This window comes from Anarrhichthys ocellatus, unplaced genomic scaffold (genome assembly GCF_004355925.1).
Source record: "Anarrhichthys ocellatus isolate YVR2014 unplaced genomic scaffold, GSC_Weel_1.0 scaffold197, whole genome shotgun sequence".
Taxonomy (NCBI): Eukaryota; Metazoa; Chordata; class Actinopteri; order Perciformes; family Anarhichadidae; genus Anarrhichthys; species Anarrhichthys ocellatus.
In genome coordinates this window covers 177,509-202,750 of record NW_022280227.1, presented here as the reverse complement: position 1 = coordinate 202,750, position 25,242 = coordinate 177,509, and the positions used below count along the sequence as shown (strand labels likewise).

The window sequence follows — 25,242 nt, the reverse complement described above, 5'->3', positions numbered from 1 at the left end:
GTTAAGATTAACTTAACTTACTACTACTACTACTACTACTACTGCTACTACTACTGCTACAACTACTACTACTACTAATAATACTATAATACTACTACTGCTACTACTACTACTACTACTATAATACTACTACTGCTACTACTACTACTACTACTATAATACTACTACTGCTACTACTACTACTACTACCACTACTACTACTACTACTACTACTACTATAATACTACTACTGCTACTACTACTACTACTACTACCACTACTACTACTACTACTACTACTACTATAATACTACTACTGCTACTACTACTACTACTACTACTATAATACTACTACTGCTACTACTACTACTACTACTACCACTACTACTACTACTAATGGTACGCCTGCTACTATAACACACATTTGTAGACTAGTTAACCTTTAAGTGAAGTTTGATTGTAGTTTGTAAAGTGATAGAAAATGGAAATAAATGAGAAACACGAGCACATCTCCACACTCATGATCATATAAATATTGATATCTGTGACCTCCCTTTCTCACCACTAGATGACACTTCAGCATCATTTTTCTTAATGTTTTTCACGCTCAGACCTCTGAGCAGAGGAGCAGTTAGAAATATTCACCTTTGCGTATTACTTATATGTTTTGTAATATTCCTCATTTTCAGTGCGGTTGTGTTCATAATTTAATATTTCTGCGGATCGTCCGCATCAGCATCTGTAACAGAACAGGGATGCTGAGTCCAAACACAGGTTTCCAGATGTTACTGTCAAGGCTGAGTTACAACAACACAATGAGACAAGAAGGAGGGGGATATCATTTTCAAAATAAAAGTCTCATCCGTTAAAGCATCAAGTGACGAATATATTTCTGTCACAATAACAATAAGCGTTGTGACGAGCTTCTTTCTAAACTCACTTCCTGGTCGGTCTTTGTGCAATTGGGTTTCATCGTCCAACCAAATTTCTCCGTCACCTCCCCTCAAGAAATCTCAAAGCAAGAAAATGTAATATTCAAAAAGCAGATTGCAAAACTGTGTTATTGTTGTTGTTTTATGGTGGAAAGCTGCTTCCTCTTTTGTCAACGTCTTCGTTCAACCTACAGTTTAATTTTTTATTCATTACAGGTCAACATAGCATCAGTCCTGACCATGTTGTAGAGATCTATCATGTTTAATAAAGGAGTGGGTAAGCCTTCGAGGGGTTTTATTTTGAAGGCCTGCTCTACTTGCCCCTCTGTCTGTGTGATGTTGTGATGGAGAGGTGGGGTTTAAAAAGAGCATCTGCTTCATTCAAGCGTTACTACTCTGTGTGTCGGGGTGGTCGTCACGCTTTAACTGCTTTGATATTGATAGTTCTTGATTAATCTTCTCGGATATAAATGACTGATTGCCAAATGGGTAAGACCTGCTTTACTCTCCTCTGTTTTTATTGCTGGTTCTCATATTTCATATTTCATATTTCATATTTTTTCCTCATAAGTCTAAAACAACTTTATTGATAAGGTTGAAGCTGAGGCGTAAGGATTTGATTCATGACATTATGAACTGTGTTATTAATGTGTTACGAGGTATTTAACGAGCCTGTCTTTAACTAGACAATGAAGTTGTGCTCATCAACACACTGGGGTTGTCGACACAGCATGGACAAAACAACTGTGAAAGTTTTATCTTAAATTAGTTAGTTTACCAGTTTACAAACAGCCGTGAAACAGAATTATATCAAGAATGAAGTCTTTCAGTCTTTCTTGAAATGTGGTGTTGATGGTGCACAGTTGTCACAGTCTGACACAATGCACATGGCGGACAGCTGAGATGGGGAAGAGACGGTCACACTCAGAGCTCACAGGACGTCCACACCGCTGATAGCAACACAAACACAGAAGTTGCTCTCTTTAGTTGGACATCTAAACTATCCGCCTCTAAAGCGTGAAGATATTTACTGTATCTGCACAGTTACTTTATAAGAATAAAGCTCAAAGCTTTAAGAATAAAATCTAAGTGACGTAAATGAAGGGTTGGACGTCAGCGTTGTTGCACAAGGTGTGCAGAGGAAGGGCGGGGAAGTGGAAGTCCTGCGGTCAGGTGACGAACGTCAAACAGATCTCTGCAGGAAGTGCTACCTTTCTGTTAACTTTACATTCTGAGAAGAGTTGTTTCTCACTGAGGGAGCCATCTTTTACTCACATACTGGTGTCTGTCACTGCATGAAACTACCGTGAAACACACTCTGTTGTGTTGACTGTGAAATCTTCGACGCTGACGAGAAGTGACATTTATACGACTTCTGTTTTTGTCTTGTTTTTGTGGGAAGCGCTCTCTGCTCGCTGAAGGTCAAATCGGCCTCTGAACTGCTTTTCTACATGCAACAGCTGATTGTCTTCAAAATAAAGTAGTGAAGAGAGAGTTGTAAGAATGTTACTTGCAGCCTCACCTGCTCCGGTCCAGCAGGAAACAAATGCATCGTCCAACCACGAGGGTCAGACCTGCTCGTGCGTGACGGTGTTCAAGCCAATCGAGAGAAACTCAATAGAGTTCATGTATAAAGTATATTTAAGTGCTATTCTCATACAACTACTGTGAAAACAAATGACAGCAAATGAACACATAAATACAAATAAAGAAAGAAAATTGTTCTAAGATCAATTTCAAAATGGGAAAGTTTGAAATCTGAGAGGAAAATATAAGTTTTGGAGGGAAAAACCTCCAAATTCCAAACCTCCAAGTGATGGATGCATTACATCACCTCAAGTAGAGTTCACTGAGCAATCTCTACTATCTTCTATTCAACTGTATTTTAGGAAGTAGTTCCTCCACAGAGCCTGTTAGCTTTGTTTGAATATATATTTGCATTCTCGCATCCTTTTCCCAAGAAATGTATCCGTGGTTATATTTAGCGGTGACCACACCACCTGTCTCACGCCTCTTCCAGAGAAGTCTCTCTTTGTAGTGCTGTGGTTGATATATGAAATATACATGTGTGTGTGTGTGTGGGGATTTATTCAAATGATTATACCCGTGAAGTGATCTGTGAAGTGACAGAGTGAAGCTGACTCATGCATGGCGTTAGCACTCTGCACATTTCCTCTGCTTTACAAAGAGCACAAACTAAAGACAGGTGACTAGAACGTCACCGCTGCAGACAGAGCTCCAGTGTGTTTCCACAGACCTGCTGACATCTGACAGAAAAGCTTTCAATAGATGATTAAACCATCAAAGTATCCTAACTAAACCATCAGTGTCCTGATGTGACGGAAGTTGTGTGGCCGGAAATCTGAGTCCCTGAGATTCTGTTTGACGGATTCGTTCCTATTTTTTGTACAGTTTCCTCAGATTTTACAGCAGACGAGAAGATGGAGATCGAGAGCATCAAGACGTATAAGAAAGCCCTTCTGGATGATATCCAGGTACACACACACACACACACACACACAGAAAATATATGTTTCCTAAATAATGTAAAAATCACTGGGGAAGGTGTCCTCCTAATATTGAGGAGACGAATATTAAAGCCTTTTCTTTCATCCTGTGCAGAAGTTAAAGATGGAGATAGACACCATCATGGCGGATGTACTCAGCTTTGAGTCTGGAGAGGAAAAGTGAGTTTTACTCGGGGGGGGATCCCCACAGCAACCTTTCTGTTTATAGAACTCCCACTTAATGCTCCTACTTAACTTTTCAATGTCACGCATGTTTCAGTTTCAGTTGCTGTACAACAACTTTCACCCACCTCCATGTACTCAAAGGATTTAGAGAGTTTGGTCTATTTAACTTCCATATTATGTCTTCTTTCAGACGAGAGGAAATAAAACGTTTATTTTACTACTTTGTCTGTTTACGTCTGTAGATTTCTCCTGAATCCACCAAAAGTTGCCATTACATATTGCCTCATTTGCATATTTAATCATAACATTTCATAAAACTTGTAATACAACAAATAATTGTCTTAATGTTAAATATTAACCGGGGAAGTTTCATGGTGATTTCTATTCATTATTATCTTCTACACTCTTCACCTGGAGTGTTTCTCCTGAGAGGTACTTCACTTTCAGATCAGTATTCGTTCTAATCGTCTCTTTTTGAACATTCGGCAAGCGACGGCGTGCTCATGCTTTATAGTGAATGTAACTCTAAACGCCATCCAACAACAATACCACCTTTAAGCTTGTCCAATCAAATCCCCTCCATACAAAATGAAACACAAGTCCATCAGTGATATCGGTATTCTCGTCTAACGCTCATCAAGAAAGCAAATAAGTATTTTATATATATATCTGTGACTGTACGGCTACATTTGAGCACCTCAACTAATATTGTGTTAAAATCTTGCCTCTCGAACCATTTTGATCTGTAAAAACATGGTATTCATGCATACGTTGAATACTACAGCAAGCGAATAGTGCTAGTTGTTATTGTAACATGATGTCAGCCAGTTAGATAATAATACATTTATTACTGCTGATAAGCTATATATATAGATGGTGGTGTACTTTCCCTGACGTCTAACATTAGCATCACCCACTTCACATAACGAAAAGTGTAGATTATTTTTAGTTTAAACTAATGATTCTCATATCAACAGTGAAATGTTTGTATATCTCCATACTGTCAAAATATAGATTATGTAGAATTACCTCAAAACCATGTATTTTGATTGATACCAGTCATTTGATGTTGTTGCTATTCAACGATTGAAATGAAAATGATCTCTATCAAACTGTTTTACGAAGCCTTTGGACAGAACTCCTCAGTATTATACTTTTAATACAGACGTAAGGTTTAGAACGGAGAACGGACGTTGTTTGGCCGAGGCTGGTGGTAAATAAGTAACTAAATGACTAACATGGCCACTAATGAATGCAATGTGAAGCATAGCTCCTCACTACAGTTCAGCCATCTCAAGACTTTTGCTTACAAATCATTTACTTTTGAGGAGAATTGGCCGTCTGACAGAACTGCGTCATAGAATAGAAACGTGAATCTTTGATTACAATGAGTCAGTACTACTACTTATGATGGTTGTTGCTTTTGTGTTGCTTTCTCTGCAGCAAGACCCCCGAGAAGAGCAAACAGTTCTCAAACGGGAAGAAGAAATTCAACATGGACCCCAAAAAGGTGAGCTCAGGAGTGTGTGAACGTCTCGCGCTCGGTGAAAAATGACTTCTTCACTATTCTTGTGTGGAGCTTTATCGTCTCTGAGGACTTCCTCTCACTGCACCACAGCGGAGCTGCAGCGAGTGTGATGCAGGTCCACACGACACTTTCTGTGGTTTGTTCAGCGGCACCTCAAACAAACAAATACAAAGTAAAAGCAGACTTCACGTGAAGATTGAATTCCTATTTTAAGATTTCAGCGAAATAAAACGCTTTCATCTCTGGTTTCCTTCTGTTACATTCTGCTTCTGTGCTTGTATGGTTTGCTTTTAGATTTTAGTTCAATAATCTGGATCTCAATCTTCAGGAGACAATCACAACCTCATAGAGCATAAAAAGCTTGAGCACATGTCACAGATCCTGGCCTCCTGACTCTGGCTCCCTGATGCTTTTACAATTTATTCTTCAGATATTATTGATTATGTAGAAAGCCCTGAGAGGCATCGCCCCAAGTTATTTATCAGATCCCCGATTGCCCCGTGTTCCTTCTCACACCCTGAGGGCCTTTAAGATGAGATGAGATGAGATAAAACAAGATAAGATCCTTTATTCATCCCACAGCGGGGAATTTGCAAACGAACAAACAAGAGACATAAGTAAACATACAAAAACAGAATAAGTACAATAAAGAACTAATCACACGGTAAAGGTATAATAAATAAAAAAACAAAACAACATAAAAAACAACTAAAATAAGATATAATCGGACTGAACGGTTGTTTATATTGCACAGCTTGTCACACAGTGGATACATTGAGATACATATTGTACATAATCTACATAATTACAGATACATATTGCACCGGTCCTTGTTGTGAGTCCAGATTCTTCCACAAAGGAGTCTTTGCATTCAGAGTCTGGAGATCAGGGCTGCAAACTCTGCCTTTTCATTTAAAATCATCTTTAACAAAATTACATTTTTAGAATAGATTCTGTGATTTTATTTGTGTTTTATGACATTTTAGTTTGTTTTACTCTGCGTTTCATTGTTTGGTTTTTAATCTTTTTGTGTTTTTATCATGTTCTGTTTCTTGTGAAGCACTTACACTTACGTGTATTGTTATTATTATTTTTATTATTATATTATTATTATATTCAGTCAAATTATCTCTCATGTCTTTATTGCTGCAGATGTGTTACACTAAACGATGCTGCGTTAGCGTCGGCTTCTTTTAGAGATCATCCTTGTCTTGTTTTTATTTTTTTATTTCCATAACAAATGTTTTTTTACTCATCCTTTTCCTCTCCGAATGCTGTGATGGAGGAGAAAGAGGAAGAGAAAATGGTTTTAAGGAATTAGGATTACAGAAGCTGCGAGTTTGCACGGTCGTACCAACCGGAGATGAGCTCATTATGAAACTGAACACATTTAACCACCAAGCCAGTAGGCACTGTGTGTGTGTGTGTGTGTGTGTGTGTGTGTGTGTGTGTGTGTTTGTGTTTAAGCACTATGTCATAATTTAAACGTGCTAATTATCTGTGCAAGTTTAGCCGTATGTGCAATTAAACAAAATAGAAGATAACGTGGAAGTAGGAATGTAAACCTCCAGTAAACTAACGTCTTTGTGTGTGTGTGTGTGTGTGTGTGTGTGTGTGTGTGTGTGTGTGTGTGCGTGCGTGTGTTGGCCTGCAGGGCATCAACTACCTGGTGGGGAATAAGCTGCTGGAAGGAGGTGCTCAGTCCATCGCTGAGTTCCTCTACAAGGAGGAGGGACTCAACAAAACAGCCATTGGAGAATTTCTTGGAGAAAGGTGAGGAAGAGGAGGAGGATGATAAGGACAATGGCGAAGAGTAGCAAGTAGGAAGAATGTAAAAAGGAGGAGGGAGGGAGGGAGGACACTGAAAGGTAGAAAGAAAATGAAAAGGTAGATAAAGAAGAAGGAAGAGATTGATGATGGGACAAAAGAAAAGCAAAGAATTAATGAGAGAGAGATGAAGAAAGAGAAGTGGAAGAGCTTTGAGGACAGGTTCCAACAGAACAAGTGAATACCTTCCTCTGTTCATGTGTATGCCCTCCCCCCCTCCCCCTCCTCTGTCCCACAGGGAGGAGCTCCACCTCCAGACCCTGAAGGCCTTTGTGGAGCTGCACGAGTTCTCCGACCTCAACCTGGTCCAAGCCCTCAGGTCAGATCCCTCTCATCTTCATTCCCGTCTCATCTACGCTGACTCATCGTCATCGTCACTAACAGAAGCACTGAATAGCTCCTATCAAGACGCACTCACACACAGAGCCTCAATAGAATAGCTTAAATGTTAAGAAAGAGGGAACAAGAGCGAAGCAGTGCTTGATAATAGAAAAGGGTTTACTCGTCAGTGAGTGAGTGAGTACAGTACAAACACAAAGACGCACAATGCCACGAGGCTAACGTTGTGAAACGATGGGTTAGGTTTAGGAACAAAAAAACTCCTCGGTTCAGTTTAGAAAAACAGATCACGGTTTGTGTAACAACAGATTAAATAATAACCGTCACAAGCAGACTATCTCATGCAACATTAAGTAGTAGCAATAACATTGACTTTTAGTATCACACAGGACAAGAACCGTGGTCTTCTGAGTGAAAGTCCTGTGTTTCTTTGACCCATCCACCACCTCCACAACCATCAACCCTCAATTATTATACCATGTAGCAGTTTATATCTGAGTGAATGCGTCATCATTCAACATATCCGTGGTTTACAGCTGACTGTGATGAACAGGCACTTAGAAAGTGCACTTAGGGAGGAGGGTGGATCAAACAAACACAGGACTTTCACCCAGGAGACAGATGTTCATGTCCCATATGAAACCAAAAGTCAAAGTTGACTAATTTTAACTTTTGTACGTTACTTTATTAATGTTACAAACACACTTATTTAAACCCAAACCTTGATCTTTTCCTCCTGAACGTTATTGCGTTACCTGACTGGAAAGACGAGGAATGAGAGTCTGTAACCATTACTGCTATCTAACGTGGAGAATTAATGACAACACTTTCTGTGTGTTTGTATGTATGTGAGTAAATGTTAGCATTATCACAGTAAGTCATGCTAACAATCTGTCGTGCTCGTCACTTTGGAATCACAAACCTAAATATATGAAACATGTATATACGTTACATGCAGAGGTTTATGTTATTCTGGTGTTTCTGTGACAGACAGTTCCTGTGGAGTTTCCGTCTGCCCGGTGAAGCCCAGAAGATCGACCGCATGATGGAGGCTTTCGCCACGCGCTACTGTGACTGCAACACTCATGTCTTCCAGTCGACCGGTGAGCTCTGCTAAATATGCATCTGTCCACTTCCTCTCTGGGCTGCATATGTGTGTTTGTGAAAACATGTGTGTTTGTGTGTGGGGATGTGTTTAAATGGCCACATCTCTGTTTGCCTCTCTGACTTTCACTGAATTTTTGTCTCTCTTTACTGATTCTGTATTAATGTAAACTACATGACTTCTACATGATGAACATTATGTTGCTGTCTTTAATTCTTTGTGTGTGTACGTCCTCCTCTGTAACACCAGACACGTGCTACATCTTGTCCTTTGCCATCATCATGCTCAACACCAGCCTCCACAACCCCAATGTGAAGGACAAGACCACTCTGGAGCGTTTCATCTCCATGAACAGAGGCATCAACAACGGAGAGGATCTACCCAACGACCTGCTATCGGTGAGAACCTCTGGCCAATCACAGGAAGAAAATTGGACATGTATTTTTTTTCCTTCAGGCATTAGAGGACTCAGTCCAATACATGATACAAGGCCCAATGTATTTAAAGGATAGGTTCACAATTTTTCAAGTCTGTTTCAAACAAAAGTCGGATGCACACATGTCTTATACACACCTACTTTATAGAAAAAATGTTGGCATTGTGCGTTTCTGCAAACCGAATCGATACGTTGAATTTTGAGATTTTTTAACCAAAAATGTGTTTCATTTCAGCCTCGTATCACGCTTGCAGAAACGCACAATGTGGTTAAATGATAAGTTAGGTTAAAGAAACAAAAGTAACGTAACAACGTTAAGTAACAACGTAACAATAAATTGTAACGTAGCAACGTGACAATGTAACGTATCAAGGTAACGTAACAACGTAACAATGAAACGTGACAACGAAACGTAACAACTTAACGTAACAACGTAACGTAACAACGTAACGTAACAACGTAACGTTGCTTGCAGTAATCATTCCTGCTGTTCAAACTGGCCGTTAAAAAGTAGAAGTGACGACACAAAGACATGCCATACTCTTTGTGGGAGGTCAGAGCCTCATATAAAAATTTAAATGTAAAAAAATAATACCACTATCTCACAATCACCACATCATCTGTAACAGAAACTTACATACTTGACCACATTCAGGTCGTTCTCAGGCCCAATTTTCCACCTGCAGATCAGTCACAATGAACATCCGTTGGCAGGAGGTTTTAAGAAACATTTAACAGAGTCCCAGATTGTGGGCTGGTGTGACATTAAATATGTGTGAATGTCCCACTCTCACGAAAGAACAACTGAGTCATTGTCACTCATAACTAAAACACACACACTTGTGTTTGTGCTTTTGTGATTTCCTCTGATTGGTGTTCAGGCTTTAGCTCCCAATTTATGTTCATCGTATGGTACAAGACGTTAAATGGTAGCAAATATTCACGTTTTGTTTTTTCTACCTATTTATCTTATATCTTCTCAGAAACTGTATGACAGCATTCGCAACGAGCCTTTCAAAATCCCAGAGGATGATGGGAATGATCTGACTCACACCTTCTTCAACCCTGACAGAGAAGGCTGGCTCCTTAAACTTGGTAAAATATCTGTATGACTAATTATGAGTAATTTGAGTATTATTAAATAGCTAATCATCAAAATCTCTACGACACATGAGAGTATGTTTAAATGTGCTCCGTGTTGCTATGCTACATTAAATCTAACTAAGCTGCAACATAAGACTAAGAACAGGAAAGTACAGAGGAAGCAGTCAGACAATGACACAATAATGGAGTACACCCTCGTGTGTTTGCAAGCAAACCACTGGTGTTGCAGAAGGTTGACTTCAAATAGGTGACCTCAAAAATGTGTCTTTTGGTCAGCTTGTTGTAAAGTTACACAAACTCTCCTCAGTTTCCACTGACAACTGACAGCACAACAAATAACTGCACACAAATGTCTTTATTTTGTGCTTTCTCTGTATTTCAGGAGGTCGGGTGAAGACGTGGAAGAGGCGATGGTTCATTCTGACTGACAACTGCCTCTACTACTTTGAGTTCACTACTGTAAGGCTCTAAATCTAAACTATGACTAAATCTCATCCACTCCACCCCTCTTTACCATAGACACATTTTTGTCTTTTAAGGGGGGGGGGGGGCAGAGTATCTTTAGTGAACAGTCGATGCCACATAGAAGTGGGATACATCATCTAAAAGCTGCAGCTCAACAGTGTGTGCCAAGTTGTGCTCGACATAAATCATGAATTATAAAATCATTAATAATTGTTTAAAATAGATTGTGAAAGAGCTTACAACATTATTGTGGAATTATATGATGGCCATTCCCATAACCTATTATGTCTCAAAAGATGATGCAGCAATTGTTGTGTTGATACCATTTATACACAGATTTAGTGCTACATTTGAAAATGTTTCCCCCCCTTGAGAATTGATAAAAATGATCAAATATCCCAAATGCCACATAACGACACCAAGATCTTTGGACACACCATAGAAAAGGTCGTTCCGGTGATCGGATGGCGAGCTGGAAACTGCTCAGAAACACCCTTATTGTCATTATACCCAGGAAAGCCATGCATCCTCTGCGTGCTCTAGGTCTTTAGTTTGATGTTGTAAAGTTTCATGTGGCTGTGATTATCCTGGAGGTCACAACAAGTTATTGTATACAGTGACTTCAAGTTCCAAAAGTTGGTCTCACTACAATGAAATGGCTACTATGGGGACTTCATCACATGAATATAATGAGGATCATTGGATCCACAATAGTCTCAGAGTGTTTAGGGACCAGAGTATTTTTGGAATAGGGGAATATAACACATTTACACTGCATGCGAAAAGAACTACATTGTTTTTGACCCAAACTGCATGGGACTATCATAAAGTGGGCTTGTATGTAAAGGGGACTCGTGGGTACCATAGAACTCATTTTCAGACATATCTTGTTTGGATAATTCCTATGATTCAGATGCATGCAACAAAGAGAGGAGGTCATGGTGTAGGGGTCGGGCTTACACAGCATGTATCATCGACACCTTAGACGTTGCTTTTAATACTGATGGCAACCCTCCCCTCTTTCCCAAAAATCGACTGATCAGAAAATGCTTGAAGTTAAATTGGTCATATTCGAAGGCCTTTGTTGGCCAGATGGCACAGACAAAATACAAGTGACTTTTTTATCTTAGAAGTCAAAAGGTACACCTTTGATTCGTTAATATTTCATTATCAGTGTAGTTTGTTTCAGCTGTTATTATCAAAATGTGTCACAAATTTTTATAATTTGTGATTCTCCACCTCTTCTGCTTCCTTTCTTTTCGTGACATCAATGACATTTTTACCCGACTTTGTACCCTGCTGATGGATCCATCATCTGACCCAGTCCGTCTCATTTTAATCTGTCTGCAGGATAAAGAGCCCCGAGGAATCATCCCTCTGGAGAACCTGTGTGTGAGAGAAGTGCCATATCCCCGCAAACCGGTACGATATTGTCAGCTGACACGTTTACAAGCTTGTTGTATCGTATTGAATAGTGGACCGTCCTGTGGATGTAACGCTTAAATCAGATCAATAGATTTTGGATTCATAGAGTAATCGTCGCATATATCTGGTGTCGCCTAGTACTGTCTGGAGCTGTACAACCCCAACAGCCGAGGGCAGAAGATCAAGGCGTGTAAAACAGAGACGGACGGCAGAGTGGTGGAGGGGAAGCACCAGTCCTACACCATCTGTGCTGCCGGCGCAGAGGAGAGAGACTCCTGGATCGAGGCCATCAGGTCAGACCACAAACACATTTTACACACAAATAGCAGCATTGCACAGAAACATTTGAATATATTGTGTAACAACACATGCAAGTGTCCCCATAGTCCTGTTTGTTTGTATTACTGTGAGGTCTGCTATTACATAAGTTAGTTATTTTCCTAAGCATTTTTGCATCTAACCTTAAAGAGTAACTCTCCAGTAGATCGACCTATATTTAGTGTTTGTGGTGAGGCAAAACGTCCTCACAACGTCCTAACAATGCAATCGGTCCTCATGAAGACAGTATTATGAACCCACACACACACACACACACACACACACACACTAATAAAGCTGCATTAGCCTCTGTATAATGATGCTCTTTACTTCCAACAGAGCGAGTATCACCAAGGATCCGTTCTACGACTTGGTGTCGGTCCGTAAGAAGAAGGTGATAAACCAAGCTCCTCAGGACTGAGTGGTCTGGCGCCCCCTATGGACATTTAAAATAGTGCACCACAGTGGTGCTTAAGTTGTATTAAACACCCTGCAATACAAGTGAGCGAGGACACTGGAGGCCAGACACTGACGGTGGTCGTCTAGGCTAAAAGAGACTTCTCTTTCCACTTCTCTTTTTACAGGCTGAGCTAAACAGTGTCAAAGGTGAAAACGTTGACAAATTTTTGCTGCTCACACTTTCAGTGCAACAAGCCACAATAATTTGTTGATATATCTTCTGCAACGAGAACTTGATTTTCGGTTGATATCTGCCTGCTGCACAAGATTTAGTTTCCAGGATCAGGAAGACAAATTAAGCATGTGACGCCCCAGCAGAGCTACTGTACGCTACAAAAAGGGAAGATGTTTCTGAGCTTCCTAACACATGACATAAGGCTTAAAGGCAGTAAAAAGGCGTGAAAAGAGAGCTCTACCTGATACGCTACTGTTCCGGTTAGGTGTCATTTGAGGGCAGTTGCCCATGCTTCATTTTGTAAATACAGATATATTTACTCACATAAAACCACTCTTTTGATTTTATTGCAATTTGTACAGTGTATTATATGAAAGAAATGTTTTAGCTCTGCCTTTTATTGTGTCAGTTTGTTACGTTCTCTTGACTTAATTGATGAAAAGTATTCTACAGCTTGTTGACATGAGAGACTGGATCCTGTTTTCGGTTTAAAGAGCAAATTGACAGCTGTGTTTCTGGGTGAACGCTTTCTGAAACCATCCGACCACACCTCGTTTTTTCTCATATTTACAGTGCGTGTGTTTGAATGCTGATGTGCTTCTTTGAGGGTGAAACATCTAAACCACCTTTGTGGTTCAGAAACTAAATAAAATAAAATGTAAATTAATAAAAATCGTTTTATCATTTTTACTGCATATATATATATATATATATATATATATATATATATATTCACCTGACAATAACGATGTATTTATTGTAAACTTCATGGTTTCATTTGTTTAATCATTCAGCAACTGTTCTGCTTTAGGATGAACATTAAGATGCAATTCTCACAGGAAATATATCTTCATGGCTGCTGTGTGTCACTAAAACTAGTCTAAAAACGAGTCAACGCTTCTTCCTACTGCACCTCTGACTTCCTGTTTTAGTGTTGCACCACATCCCCCCCTCAACCCCCCCATCAACTCAGCCCTGACTTCCCATCAGGTCTGCAGTTCCTCTCTGAGGTCTGAGTTGTGAGCACACGCCCAGAGAAGAGAGGCAGGGGAGGCAGCTAGTGGTAGGTTTGTGCAGCGCAATCATCACTTTTCCATCTGGAAATGTTGCATTACTGAGTCTCACCACCAGGTGGAGCCATCTCCAAAGTGATGCCTCATGTTTGAAATGACACGAATTCAAAATATATAAAAAACAGTTAGAATTTCAATGAAAAGAAATGATTAGGTTTGTTTTCAGACTACAATTTATGGACAATCTTAACCATTTATTGAACACACTGTAGAAGACATCCCACGACTTCAAAGTGTGGCAAAAGCACATTGAAATAAACACTGTGCAATATTATTTCACAGATAATTGACAACAAAGAATACAGAACAGTATTGCACACATATAAAGGCCCACAGTACCTCGTCACCACAGGGGTAGATCATTGTAAAACCTTCCTTTGGTTTGGTTTTGTATGGTATGAGAGTCAGACAGAGACAGAAGAGAAATCAAGGCCTCACGATGTCCTGCTTTAGGTTTCTCAGAGAGGGTCTGACCCATCTTTAATCATTGCCCTGCTGGTCTGGACTTGACCTCAGAGAAAGGCTTCCTTTAAATGCTCTTGTCCCCGAACACCTCCTCTGTTTGCAGAAATAAAAACCCAAGTTTAACCAACATTCAGCGACTATCTCATTAACCCTCTCTGCAACCCACCAGGGTAACATGTATCCCTGAGCATATTGATTATTGACTTCCACTTTAAATCATGCACCAAACAGGAAAACTGCACGAGTCAGTGCAGCAAGAACTGTGCATTCATTTGGTCTTCCTGTAAGGCGCCGGACAGAGTACGTGCAACATTGCACAGTGAGAGGTGAGTGTAACGGAAGTCACTTTGTAATCCTCTTTATGAATGTAGTCCGCTCTGTAGTTCACCTCAGGACACGCTGCATTGTTTTGCTTGACGACGACCCTGAAGACCTTTGAGAAAAACAACAACAGTGACATTATTAGAAAGATCGCTGAGATAAACGAGATAATTATGAGGAATTCATGAGTCAGGATCCATAGAGGATGTCTCTCGGCATGTTACCACTATATTATATTATATAGAAGAATTTCTGATACCACGTTGTCCTCCTCGATACCAAGTACCTCCGCTAGCACCTTCCTGATAAGGTACTGAGCATGTGCAACTCTCAGCAGAGATGGGTAAAATTTTGGACGCATCGATCGTCTTTGTCCGGAGATGATGATGGAAGTCGCTAACAAGTGAGCCGTCTCGCTTCCATCCCATCTCTGTTGAGGATTGTACATGTAAAGGTACCGATCGGGCAGGATGTCCGGATCAATGGCGAGCGACATGTTGTTTTTCCTCAGTCGTGTAAATCTGATAAATGATATGATAACGTGATATTGGATCGGTGCATAGACTCGTGTACTCGCCGATAACGATCCAGAATTTTAGACATATGAGAGGAAAAGACAACTTGTGACCCACTGTTGTAAATGTATATAGATTATGACCGAGCTAAGGAGTATTTCTTTCTACATTAAAGATAAAAATTCAATGTTCTCCCTTTCTATCCTGCTAATTGTCTGATTGTGGTTGTGAACCACTGGATTAGTTTGTTTATTCTGGAGCACTTTATTCCTGACTTACCCTCATTGTCCTGTGCTGTGTTGATCGTTTGCTCAGAGTCTGTCCTCTGGCCCAGTTTAGTTTTCATAGTCCTCCTTTTGGGTGGAGATTTCACGATAACCTCAAAGTTGTCCTCGTTCTCATCCGTCCTATTGGTCTCTCCTGGTGAAGGCTGCACACTGCCCGTCCCAAGGTTGTCCAAAATTTCCTTACTGGACAGTTTCCTCCTGGAAAATCTCTGCCTCCACCCGGCTCGCCCCTTCTTGTCCACCTTCTCACTGGTGGCCACTGGTGGCTCTCCTGGGTCCATCTCCTCAGCAACCTCAGCCAGAGCCGACCCTCCCGTGGGTCCCGGCTCCGTTGGACGTGGGGTGTCCCCAAACACCAGTGAGTATTTGGGGTTGTAGTATTTGTGCGCAGGCACCTGGATGTCAGCTTTCCGTGAATCCCCTAGGCTAACCTGGAAGCGGGATGTGGTCGCCGGTAGAGGTGGGCGTATGGTCCCCACTTTGGAGCGTATTGCCACGTTGGCAGCAGGTGGGCTGAAGTGGAACTCCTTGTAGAGGTCCAGCTTCTCAGAGACGGCGTAAAGCTCACGGAAGTCGCGGTCAAAGAAGTCAACCACCTGCCCCGTCATCACAGTGATCATGTTCCGGTCCATACGAGACGTACACCACGAGAAACTGGGACGGAGACAAGCTCAACAAGTTAGATCTTTAGATCCCGTGTGTCCTCATTGGTCCATTACATTTACAACAAAGTCATTATATGAAAAACACATAACAAGTGCAACAAGCAAGCGTCAAACACTAAGGCATGCTGATGATGAGAGTTCCAAGCCTCAACTGTGCTTTGTCAAGACAAATGGTAGAAATGCTAACACGCTAAAGTAAGAGAGTGTAGCAGCTAAACACTAGCAACATCATTTAAACGTCACTGGAAGCTGCTGTCTTGACAGCTGTGAGTACAACAATAGCCATGTTCGTTGTTTGTGTTCATAATCAGAATTTTGGGGGGAAGTGGCTTTGGGGGGAGGCCTGAAGGGACCGTCAGCGTTCATGATTAGTAAACTTGTCTTGCTGGATTTACTGACTTTTGTAACTAGTGCTACTTTCATTGGGAAAGAGTTGGCAACATTTAAAATAAATCTAGCCCACTCTTTGCTAGTTTCTCAAGATTATCAACCCTGGCTTTAATACACGTGATAAGAAATGTACGACGCATGCAACACAAACACACATTCTATTACCAAGAAGTGGAAACAGGTGCTGTATAAATTGGCCAGTTAAAAAGACATACACTGACAGTCAGACCTCACCTGTACGAGCCAAACACGACTTTGTCCCCGTCTACCAGCATGTACTTATTGCAGAGTGAACCAGGCAGTCTGCCGAAGGACAAACCGAAGCCAGTCCCCTCAAGCGTTCTGGTTCGGAAGTTCTGCAGCCACAGAGGGTCACAGTCAGACCATGGACGGGAAAACAGCACAGCCAGCAGTGTCATCATTCTACCAATACTAGATAGGTTACATGTTGAATATGAGAAGTGTCAGGACCCCTCCCCTAAAAAGTTCACTGCACCACAACCGTTCAGTGGCCAGTTAATGTTTGAGGCGATGATGTTTGCTGGATTCATAACTTCACTGGAGTGTGCATGTTATTATCTCAGTCTACTGATACTCTTACCTTCATCCACAACAACATTTGTCTGATATGTTATGGATATTCATATCAGTTATCTTTCCAGATTCACGTGGCTTGACTAGATCATTAGTTTAGAGCTTTAGCGACATTCTTCTGTCTGACCTCAGAGGGTTTTGCACAGGTAATGACTTTGTGGCTGAAATGCTATGCTACGCGTTGTGAAAGTGATCATATCATTCTACGTATGGCGGCCCTGGGTACATGTATCAAAACAAACAATAATCAATACTTGAACATGTGGTTGTCCTCTTGCCACCTGTCTTTGCTAAATTCATCTCTTATGTAAAAGTACCATCTTACCCGAAGGTGCTGTGAGCCGATCTGCATCCTGGAGCAGATATCCAGGAAGTGCGGCACACCTCTGTGATCCAACAAGATGTAAACGGGCACGGAGCGCCGACAGGACGCGTCCATCAGGTCCTGCAGGATCTGGACGTCTGTGAGCATGTCCATCACGATCGCTATCACCTGCAGGAGGACAGGAATAGTTTCAAAGTATTTTAAAATTCATATTCATATGTTACTCTTATCCACTGCTGGGTTTCCAGTTCCTTAAAACCCCTCGAAAAAGAACAATTGGAGAAGCAGCTTTTTTCATTCATGCTCCGAAACTGTGGAACAGAACAGCCCAAAAGCATTAGAGCCCCTTTCAAGCAACATTTAAAAACATATCTATCTCGCCAATAGTTTATTTCTTAACAGCACTTTATGTGCGTCTCACCGAGTCCCACATCTGTCTTTCAAATGATCTTTTATGTATTTAAAGTTTTATGTCTAAACGTTATATATTTATTTAATTATTGTTGTCAATAAATGTAAACCGTTTTCTAGTTTTTATTCATCTGTTGAAACTTTTAAATGACACTTTAAGTGTAGGTGCTAAATGCATGCTTTCTTCTGACCAATTTCACTGATTTAAAAGGAAGGTTTTCTGTTTTTATATATTTTTAAATGCAGATCACTTTGAGCTACATAGTCTGTATGAAATGTGTTGTATAAATAAAGATTATTATTATTATTATCATATTCAATGCATTCAGAAAGTATTCACTTCTGAGTATTGAGAATTAATTTGTTTTGCTGCAGCCTTATGCAAAAATAGTTTAAATTAATTTGTTCCTTGATTAATTGTCACTACATACCTCAAGAAAGTGAAAACAGGATTTCAGAGATTTTTTTGAAATTTGTTAAAAAGGAACAAAATGAAACGTAACATCAACATTTGCTTTGATGGTTGAAATGTTGCTCAGGCGTGAATCTTGATCATCTTTAGTGTTTCTACAGCTTGAATGGAGTCCACCTGAGGTGACTTCAACTGATGGGATGTAATTTGGAAAGACACACACACACACACACACGCACACACACCCATCTATATGAGGTCTCTCACCTGACAGTGCACATCAGAGCAAACACCACCATGATCTGGGGAAAGCTACAATAATATCTGCTACAATAACGTGGGAATTACACTTGTATGTAGATTAATATACTTTGCCTTTGGGTCAGTTTGTTTTAAATCCTATTGTGTCAGGAATGAAAACACATAAACACTAAAAAGCCTGAATGTCAGCGTCTTATTAGACGGCGAACAAAGAAAGCAGCAGGTGAAAGTAATCTGTCCAACCGAAGCACTTCCACATGAAAGAGGCTTATAAGCGGATGAAGGAGCCTCTGTAGTATCCCTCTGCTGTGCTCCAGTCAGGCTGACAGACCATATACTGATTTACAACAAGAGATCAGACTTCACTCTGTCTTCAGAAATGTTTCCACGCAGCTCTTGCTTTCTCCTCCGTCGCAGCGCTGGAACAGTAGAGGTTTGCACTTTGCTGTGCTGAGCCGGTATCATGTATTTAAGCAAAACCAAACAGATGTACGTTGACTTTTCCTGCAATTAACTGCAACTTGTTAAAAACTAAATGCTGAAAAACAGAAGTCATTATAGGGGAGTGCATCCGTTTTAAACCACTGTGTCCATGTGTGCAATATGTGTTGATATTGTGTGAATCCTGCATCATTAATTAAAGAATGTCAGGATGAAAGTGAACCAGCTAAAGGTTGATTACGTAAAGTTTAAAGTCGACCACGGAAAGTTTGAGGTTGACTACAAGCTAACGTTTAAACAAGAGTTTACTTCTTACTGAGATGACTGCCCCTAGAGGCTGAAACGTTCATTACGCCAAACAATATAAAAGTGTTGGATGGAATAAAGAAAATACTAATCTGATCATTTTGTTATTATCCTTACCGGTGGTGTTGCTTGTTCCAATTTCAGACCCGACTATATCAACCCAAAGATTTGATGCATCTGGAGCAAAAATATAAATTGAACGTTGGATACAATAATTCTTCTTGTTTCTATTCAGCTTAGTGTCACAGCGGAGGACAATCAACACTGTGTCTGCAGTGTTGTGACGCACAGATGTGACTCATCTGTGCTTTGCATATTGTTTTTAGACTTCCTGTCAACTTTTGCACATTCCTCGGACCAATTGGCTCAAAACTACAACTTCAAAAAAGCTCTTTCATTTACATTCAGATATATTGCATTCATTTTTAATTATTTCTCCATACTTTGTCATTTTCTTTTGTTCTTGATTGTTGCAACACCTTCTTTTAACTTTCATTTTCTCTTACTATGTTTATGTTATAAACCAAAGCACATTCCTTATTTATGTGCAAACCTACTTGGCAATAAACCAGATTCTGACACGACGAAGCTAAAGAGAAATGTTTCTCTTCTTTTTTTAATTTCAGTAAACCCGTCAGTGTTTGCCCTCAGATCAGGAGCATTGTACCGAACTGTGGACGCTGTCCTCGGCACACAGGTGCCGTCGGTCTGAAAGTAAACTGCTCATCAGGTTTGGAGAAGTCTTGTGTGAGTTCCCTTTTGTCCTGAGGAGGGTGCCAGAATGTCAGAGAGTCTAACACGAACAAAAAAACGGGTTAAAAAGAAATTCAGAACAAGCTGCCCATTTTATTATTTAAGTAGTTGATGATAAAATGTGCGTGTTCCAATAATCAGATATGACAGATGTGCAGGATTAAAGATTCAAGGAGCGTCCTTTCAGACGTGTTGAAGCAGAGGATGAAGGTTTTAGGAAACGTGTCACTCGACTCCTTCCACTGTTTGAAACGCTGAGTCATGGAAACAAAATGTCTCTTTTAAAATGTGCAACAAATGTTGTTCTGTGGAGCAGAAGAGGCCGTTTGTTTCCACTCAAGAGTCTCGCTGAGGAAGAACATGCCGATCGGACAAGTGAGGGTAACAACGGAGACACGAGCTGAGACGTGTGAGTGCAAACAAAACACAACTACAACCAATGACAACGCATTCAATATGTCGGTGAACTGGTTGCTCAACTTGTGTTATCTCCTGTGTGTGTGTGTGTGTGTGTGCGTGTGTGTGTGATTCTAAGAATAACTCTCTGCCTTACTGATAATTGACAACAAAGCAGTTTGTTTCATTCCACAGATGTAAACCAAGCAGAGGTTTTATTTCTCTTTCTTTGTCTGACTCCACCCACAAACACAGACTTTGGTACAGTATAATATGAAGTTTAGTACACACACAGCTGCTTTATTACAACAGCAACGTATACCTGCTGTAGGCCCAACACAACCAGGAGGCACAGATGTGTGGAGTGAGATTACTGTAGATTACCTTTTTTAATTTCCATTAAAGCTCACAACCAGGGAAAAGAGCCGTCTTTGTTTCGCCCCCTGCGATGCTTCTGTACGGAAGGTTTGAAACCAGGAAGAGATGAAGAAGAATAACACGAGCAAGAAACAGAAACCCAAAGAAGGGTTGGGAGGAAAGACAGAAAGGGGACTTCTGAAGAAAGTTAAATGGAAATCCACAGATGAGTTACGTAATAAAACACCACTTGAGAGTGACCCAGAAGAGGCAGGGTGTTACTGGGAGCAGGCGGAACAGATGACTCAGCAGAGCTCCGGCAGTCTATGAGCAAACATTACGATGGGCAACTCAAACACACAGATCCATTTCACTTACTGTGTGTGTGTGTGTGTGTGTGTGTGTGTGTGTGTGTGGAGGTATTCACCACTCAAACATCCACCCCGCCTATGTTCTCCTGCATGAGACAATAATCTCTTTTCTTTCAGAAGATAGAACATAAAGTCGGTGGTTCCAGCTTCTCAAATGTGAATATTTGCAAGTTAGTTGTTTATAACTTCACTTGTTAGTTGCAGCTCTATATCGTTGTTATTTCTGCAAATAGACTCAAATGTGTAGGTTTGAAAGGTTGCACTGTATCCTCACAGCCTCTGTAATTATGTCTTTATAACTCTAATATTAAAAGATGACATCATTATATTTATAATGTCATTATTATATCTATAATGTCATGTATTCACCTTACTGGCCTCCTGGATGAGTCGCCGCACCACCTCCTTGATGTGAGGTCCGTTCTCTTTGGGCGGGTGCGTGTGCACGGACACCCGGGTGACCCCTCTGAAGAACCCCCCGCCGGGCCAGCCGATGTCCAGCGGCGGCACCTCGGTCTCCGACATCTGGGGCCAGTAGGTGGAGTGGACCCCCGAATCCGCGTCGGTGCCGCCGGCGGCTCCCCGCGGTTCCGCCTCCGACCCGGACGGCTTTGCTTTGCCGCTGCTGCTGCTGTCATCATCATCATGCACGTCGTACGTTTTGAAGGTGCTCACCACCAGCTTGACTTCTCTGGCCGATAGAAAGTCTTTCATGTTGTCCTCTTTCAGGCGCGTTTTGAAGGCTCCATCGCCGTTCTTGAGCAGCTCCTCGACGGCCGCGCGCTGCTCCTCGCTGTAGTAAAACTCCGGTTTGGACTCCGGGACTTTGACTCCGATGTTGCCGTCCTCCATGCACTTGAGCTGGGACTCGGCCATGGCTGTGGCGGCGGTTACCCACTCTGAACTCCCGCAGAGTGTGCGTGTGTGTGACGCCAGATAGAGAAACAAAAATAAAGTTGGGAAAGTTTTCTTACCTGTCCGGGTGGGAGAGGGTGGGGCTCGTGGAAATAAAGCCATGCTGCCTTCAAGAGCAAAGGGAATAAATACACTGGAATAAAGACAACACACACAGACTGTCAAAGTGTAAAATGTAGAACAACATCATAATGTTCTTGTTTGACATCTGTTCCATAACCTCACCATTCAAATATAAAATGTATTCATCTTTTAAAAAAACTGGATTTTGGGGGTTTTGTCGGCAGAATGACCAACTTCCAGATGTAACTTGAACGCAGCATTAGTTCCTGGCTGGTGCTGTACAGACATGTCGGGCTGCTGAAGAGGTTTCTCTCTTCCTTCCGGGGAACTGTCAGTTAAAGACCAACCCTGGTAATACATTGAGCAAACATGACCTTCATGTGTAGACCATAAGAGCCTTAACAGAATGATTGATAAATCCTATATTACTGTTTATTGTGTACATTGTGTTACACCTGTCCTACTTCTACTCTGTTATTTTTAGAATAAGCTGAAATGTAAGTTTGCAGTACTGAATATAAACTAATGTGTTCAACACGTGTTACCTTTTATGACCCTGTACTCACTGTATATGTATATAGTGAGTTATAAATGTGTCACATTGTATTCATGAACCTTTTTTACTTTTTAGTATTTTAAAACAATGAATGAATGAACGATCCAGATGGTTCAGGTGGACCTGTTGTGTTTTCCGGATTGTTACATCTTGTAGTGAGTAGAATGTTACAGATGTCACTTCATGGGACCAGTGACATAACGTGAGGCATTTTAATCCAGATGTGTACTCTATCTGCCCCTCTCAGTCCTGGTTCTGGTTCTCCCGGACCTCCCTTCCCTCCAGCGGGTCCAGCAACACGTCCACCATTTATCATCATCAGAAAATAACTGAGGCATTAACGTGTATCAATTTTAATGTTTTATAAAGAGATTAAATGCTTTAATCGTAAAAAACTTGATGTGAAAAGTAACATTAATGTAGTGGAGTAGAAAGTACAGCAGTTCACTGAGGTGTAGTTGAGTAGAAGTATAGTAGCATCAGATGGAAATACTAGAGTACAAGTACTTCTAAACTGTACTTCAGTGCAGTACTTGAGTAAATGTACTCGGTTACATTCCACCTCTTTACAGGGCAGGTGAAAATAACGTATGAATATTTGCTCTCAATATTAAGGCTCATCACTGTTTTATTAAACCATAATTATAAAATGATGTGTGTGTTTTTACTCTGACACAGAGGGTTAAGCTGCTAGTTTATAGTTCAGGGTTAAATGAAGTATTGGACACGTGTGACGTGTTGGAGGTTCGGCTCCTCTCAGATGGGTTTGGTGTAGTTGGAGGGGAACAGGCCGGTGTTGCCTCTCAGCTGGCCTCTCCACCAGGCCTGGTCGGAGCGCTCCACCACCTTGATGACGTCGCCGGCGTTGAACGCGAGCTCGTCCTTCTCCTCGGCGTCGAAGCTGTACAGAGCTCTGACCTGCAGCCCGGAGGAGGCTTCCTGCTGGAGGAGGAGGAGGAGGAGGAGGAGGAGGAGGACAGACGGGAGGAGACTCATCACACAGACGGACAATGCAGCTCTCATATTGTTACCTACAAAACATTCTTTCACACTTTGTTCATGAAGTGTGTGCATCAGTTTGTGCATCCATGTGAGCTGAGATCTCCAGACTGTCGAACCAGAATTAAATTTGGCAAACAAACAACATGCTATGGTGACGTATATGCTTTTAAATGTAGCTGACAAACATGTTCTCTTTGATAGCATCTTGCCTGGGTAGTTTAAAGAAGAAGCACACACAGTGCTGGCGAGTACCTGTCCTGATGCAGGTGTAGGTGGGCTGTCGGGCTGAGGAGGAGCGGTGGGAGGCGGTAAACTGGCCGAGCCTCGTTGCTTTTAAGACAAAGACAAAACTTCTGTTAACTGTATTTATCATTTATATCAGTATATTTAACAGTTTTATACTTCTATTGACTGTATTTCATGTTGTTGTATTTAAACGTTTTCTGTTCACTGTATTTATATCATTATATTTAACTTTTCAGAATAAAGTCCTCCTATGAAAAAGTACTGATACAAGTTGAGTCCATCACTCACGTCACACTCCCTCCTGCGGGTTTCCTACCTGTTGTCGCGGTTCTTGTAGGAATATTTGACTGTGTTTGGTGATGGAGTTGTTCTTGTAATACTCCACCAGCTGGTTGAGAGAAGGGAACTTCTCAAACCACAGGTAATACTGCCCTCTGCCGTCACGCAGCACCTTGAAGTGCTGCACGTTTGCTGCCTGTCTGCAGAGGAGCGACGCACAGAGCGGGCTTTATTTATCTATATTTATACATTCTATATCTGTCTGCATCCGTCAACATGTGGGAGGATGAGGAAATGAAACCCGACCGGCTTCTTCTTAACAGTCTTTTAATCTCGTTCTGAATACTAAAGGTGAATACTTTGATGCTTTTATTTCATTTTCATTACAAAATATTTTAGAAACATTAACGTGAAAAAAGGGCCCAAGTTAAGGAAGGCCAGAGAGCATCACATTGGACCTGTGAGAGAGAGAGTGTGTGTGTGTGTGTGTGTGTGTGTGTGTCATTTACGTACATTAATCCTTTTCAAGATCAGTGAGTAGATACTATGAGAGGTAATAACCCCCCACACCCACTGTCGGTGTCTTATTTTGTAAAGAATGTTTTGATCCTGTTTGAATCATTCCATGAATCTAAAAGATACATTTGCACGTGGAGAAAGTCTCAGTTTGTATCATTACGTTTTGTGTACGTCGCCAGCTCGGCCGTTAGCTTGTCTTGCTAGCTAACTTAGCTTTGTTCCACACACTCTTCTTCGTCAGCCGGGTCGAGGAAGAACCGGTGAGACCTCGTTAAACACACAGCTTGAGACGTCCCTGAACGCCACTTCAGGTGTGTAATAATTGTGTCTTTTACAGTCTTATACCTCAACAGTTTTAGGACAAAATAACACTTTATTGACGTGCAAAATGATCTTATAAATATACAAACATCACATGTGTAAGTCATTCAAACGGGATTAAAAAAAAGAATTTGTCTCTCGCCATTGACTAACATACATATTTATTCATGAATAAGGTCCCAAGGTAATGACACCCACAATCACTGTCATATTG

General features: G+C 41.1%; 3 protein-coding genes across 3 annotated transcripts in view; 1 reads left to right on the top strand and 2 right to left on the bottom strand.

The window, feature by feature from the left end:
- Positions 1-1,306: 1,306 nt before the first annotated feature.
- LOC116400747 (cytohesin-4-like) lies at positions 1,307-13,451 on the top strand. The gene is made up of 13 exons (XM_031878744.1): positions 1,307-1,399; positions 3,323-3,405; positions 3,533-3,597; positions 5,047-5,113; positions 6,786-6,904; positions 7,197-7,277; positions 8,288-8,400; positions 8,652-8,800; positions 9,822-9,933; positions 10,325-10,401; positions 11,758-11,829; positions 11,971-12,125; positions 12,490-13,451. The coding sequence occupies exons 1-13, from the start codon at positions 1,381-1,383 to the stop codon at positions 12,569-12,571; spliced, it is 1,194 nt and encodes a 397-aa protein (XP_031734604.1). The 5' UTR covers positions 1,307-1,380; the 3' UTR covers positions 12,572-13,451.
- Positions 13,452-13,853: 402 nt separating this feature from the next.
- On the bottom strand, positions 13,854-22,077 carry LOC116400744 (protein FAM83F-like). Its single transcript, XM_031878741.1, has 5 exons — positions 21,497-22,077; positions 17,420-17,587; positions 16,735-16,856; positions 15,438-16,099; positions 13,854-14,755 (listed from the first exon to the last, which is right to left on the bottom strand). The coding sequence occupies exons 1-5, from the start codon at positions 22,001-22,003 to the stop codon at positions 14,712-14,714; spliced, it is 1,503 nt and encodes a 500-aa protein (XP_031734601.1). The 5' UTR covers positions 22,004-22,077; the 3' UTR covers positions 13,854-14,711.
- Positions 22,078-23,012: 935 nt separating this feature from the next.
- Positions 23,013-25,242, bottom strand: part of LOC116400743 (GRB2-related adapter protein-like) — a 55,012-nt gene continuing 52,782 nt past the window's right edge. The window contains exons 3-5 of the mRNA XM_031878739.1: positions 24,226-24,388; positions 23,916-23,993; positions 23,013-23,603 (exon numbers count right to left, since the gene is read on the bottom strand). Coding sequence (XP_031734599.1) covers positions 23,418-23,603; positions 23,916-23,993; positions 24,226-24,388 — 427 coding nt within the window. The 3' untranslated portion in view covers positions 23,013-23,417. The remainder of the gene's footprint in view (positions 23,604-23,915; positions 23,994-24,225; positions 24,389-25,242) is intronic.

Bases quoted from the DNA above. Each gene is read 5' to 3' on its own strand.
- LOC116400747 (XM_031878744.1), top strand. The intron at 7,278-8,287 runs GTCAGATCCCTC...TTTCTGTGACAG, and splicing joins AACCTGGTCCAAGCCCTCAG to ACAGTTCCTGTGGAGTTTCC. The intron at 12,126-12,489 runs GTCAGACCACAA...TACTTCCAACAG, and splicing joins TCCTGGATCGAGGCCATCAG to AGCGAGTATCACCAAGGATC.
- LOC116400744 (XM_031878741.1), bottom strand. From the start codon at position 22,003: ATGGCCGAGTCCCAGCTCAAGTGCATGGAGGACGGCAACATCGGAGTC. The intron at 16,857-17,419 runs GTAAGATGGTAC...CTGTGGCTGCAG, and splicing joins TCGGCTCACAGCACCTTCGG to AACTTCCGAACCAGAACGCT. The intron at 16,100-16,734 runs GTGAGGTCTGAC...TCTCCGTCCCAG, and splicing joins GTCGTGTTTGGCTCGTACAG to TTTCTCGTGGTGTACGTCTC.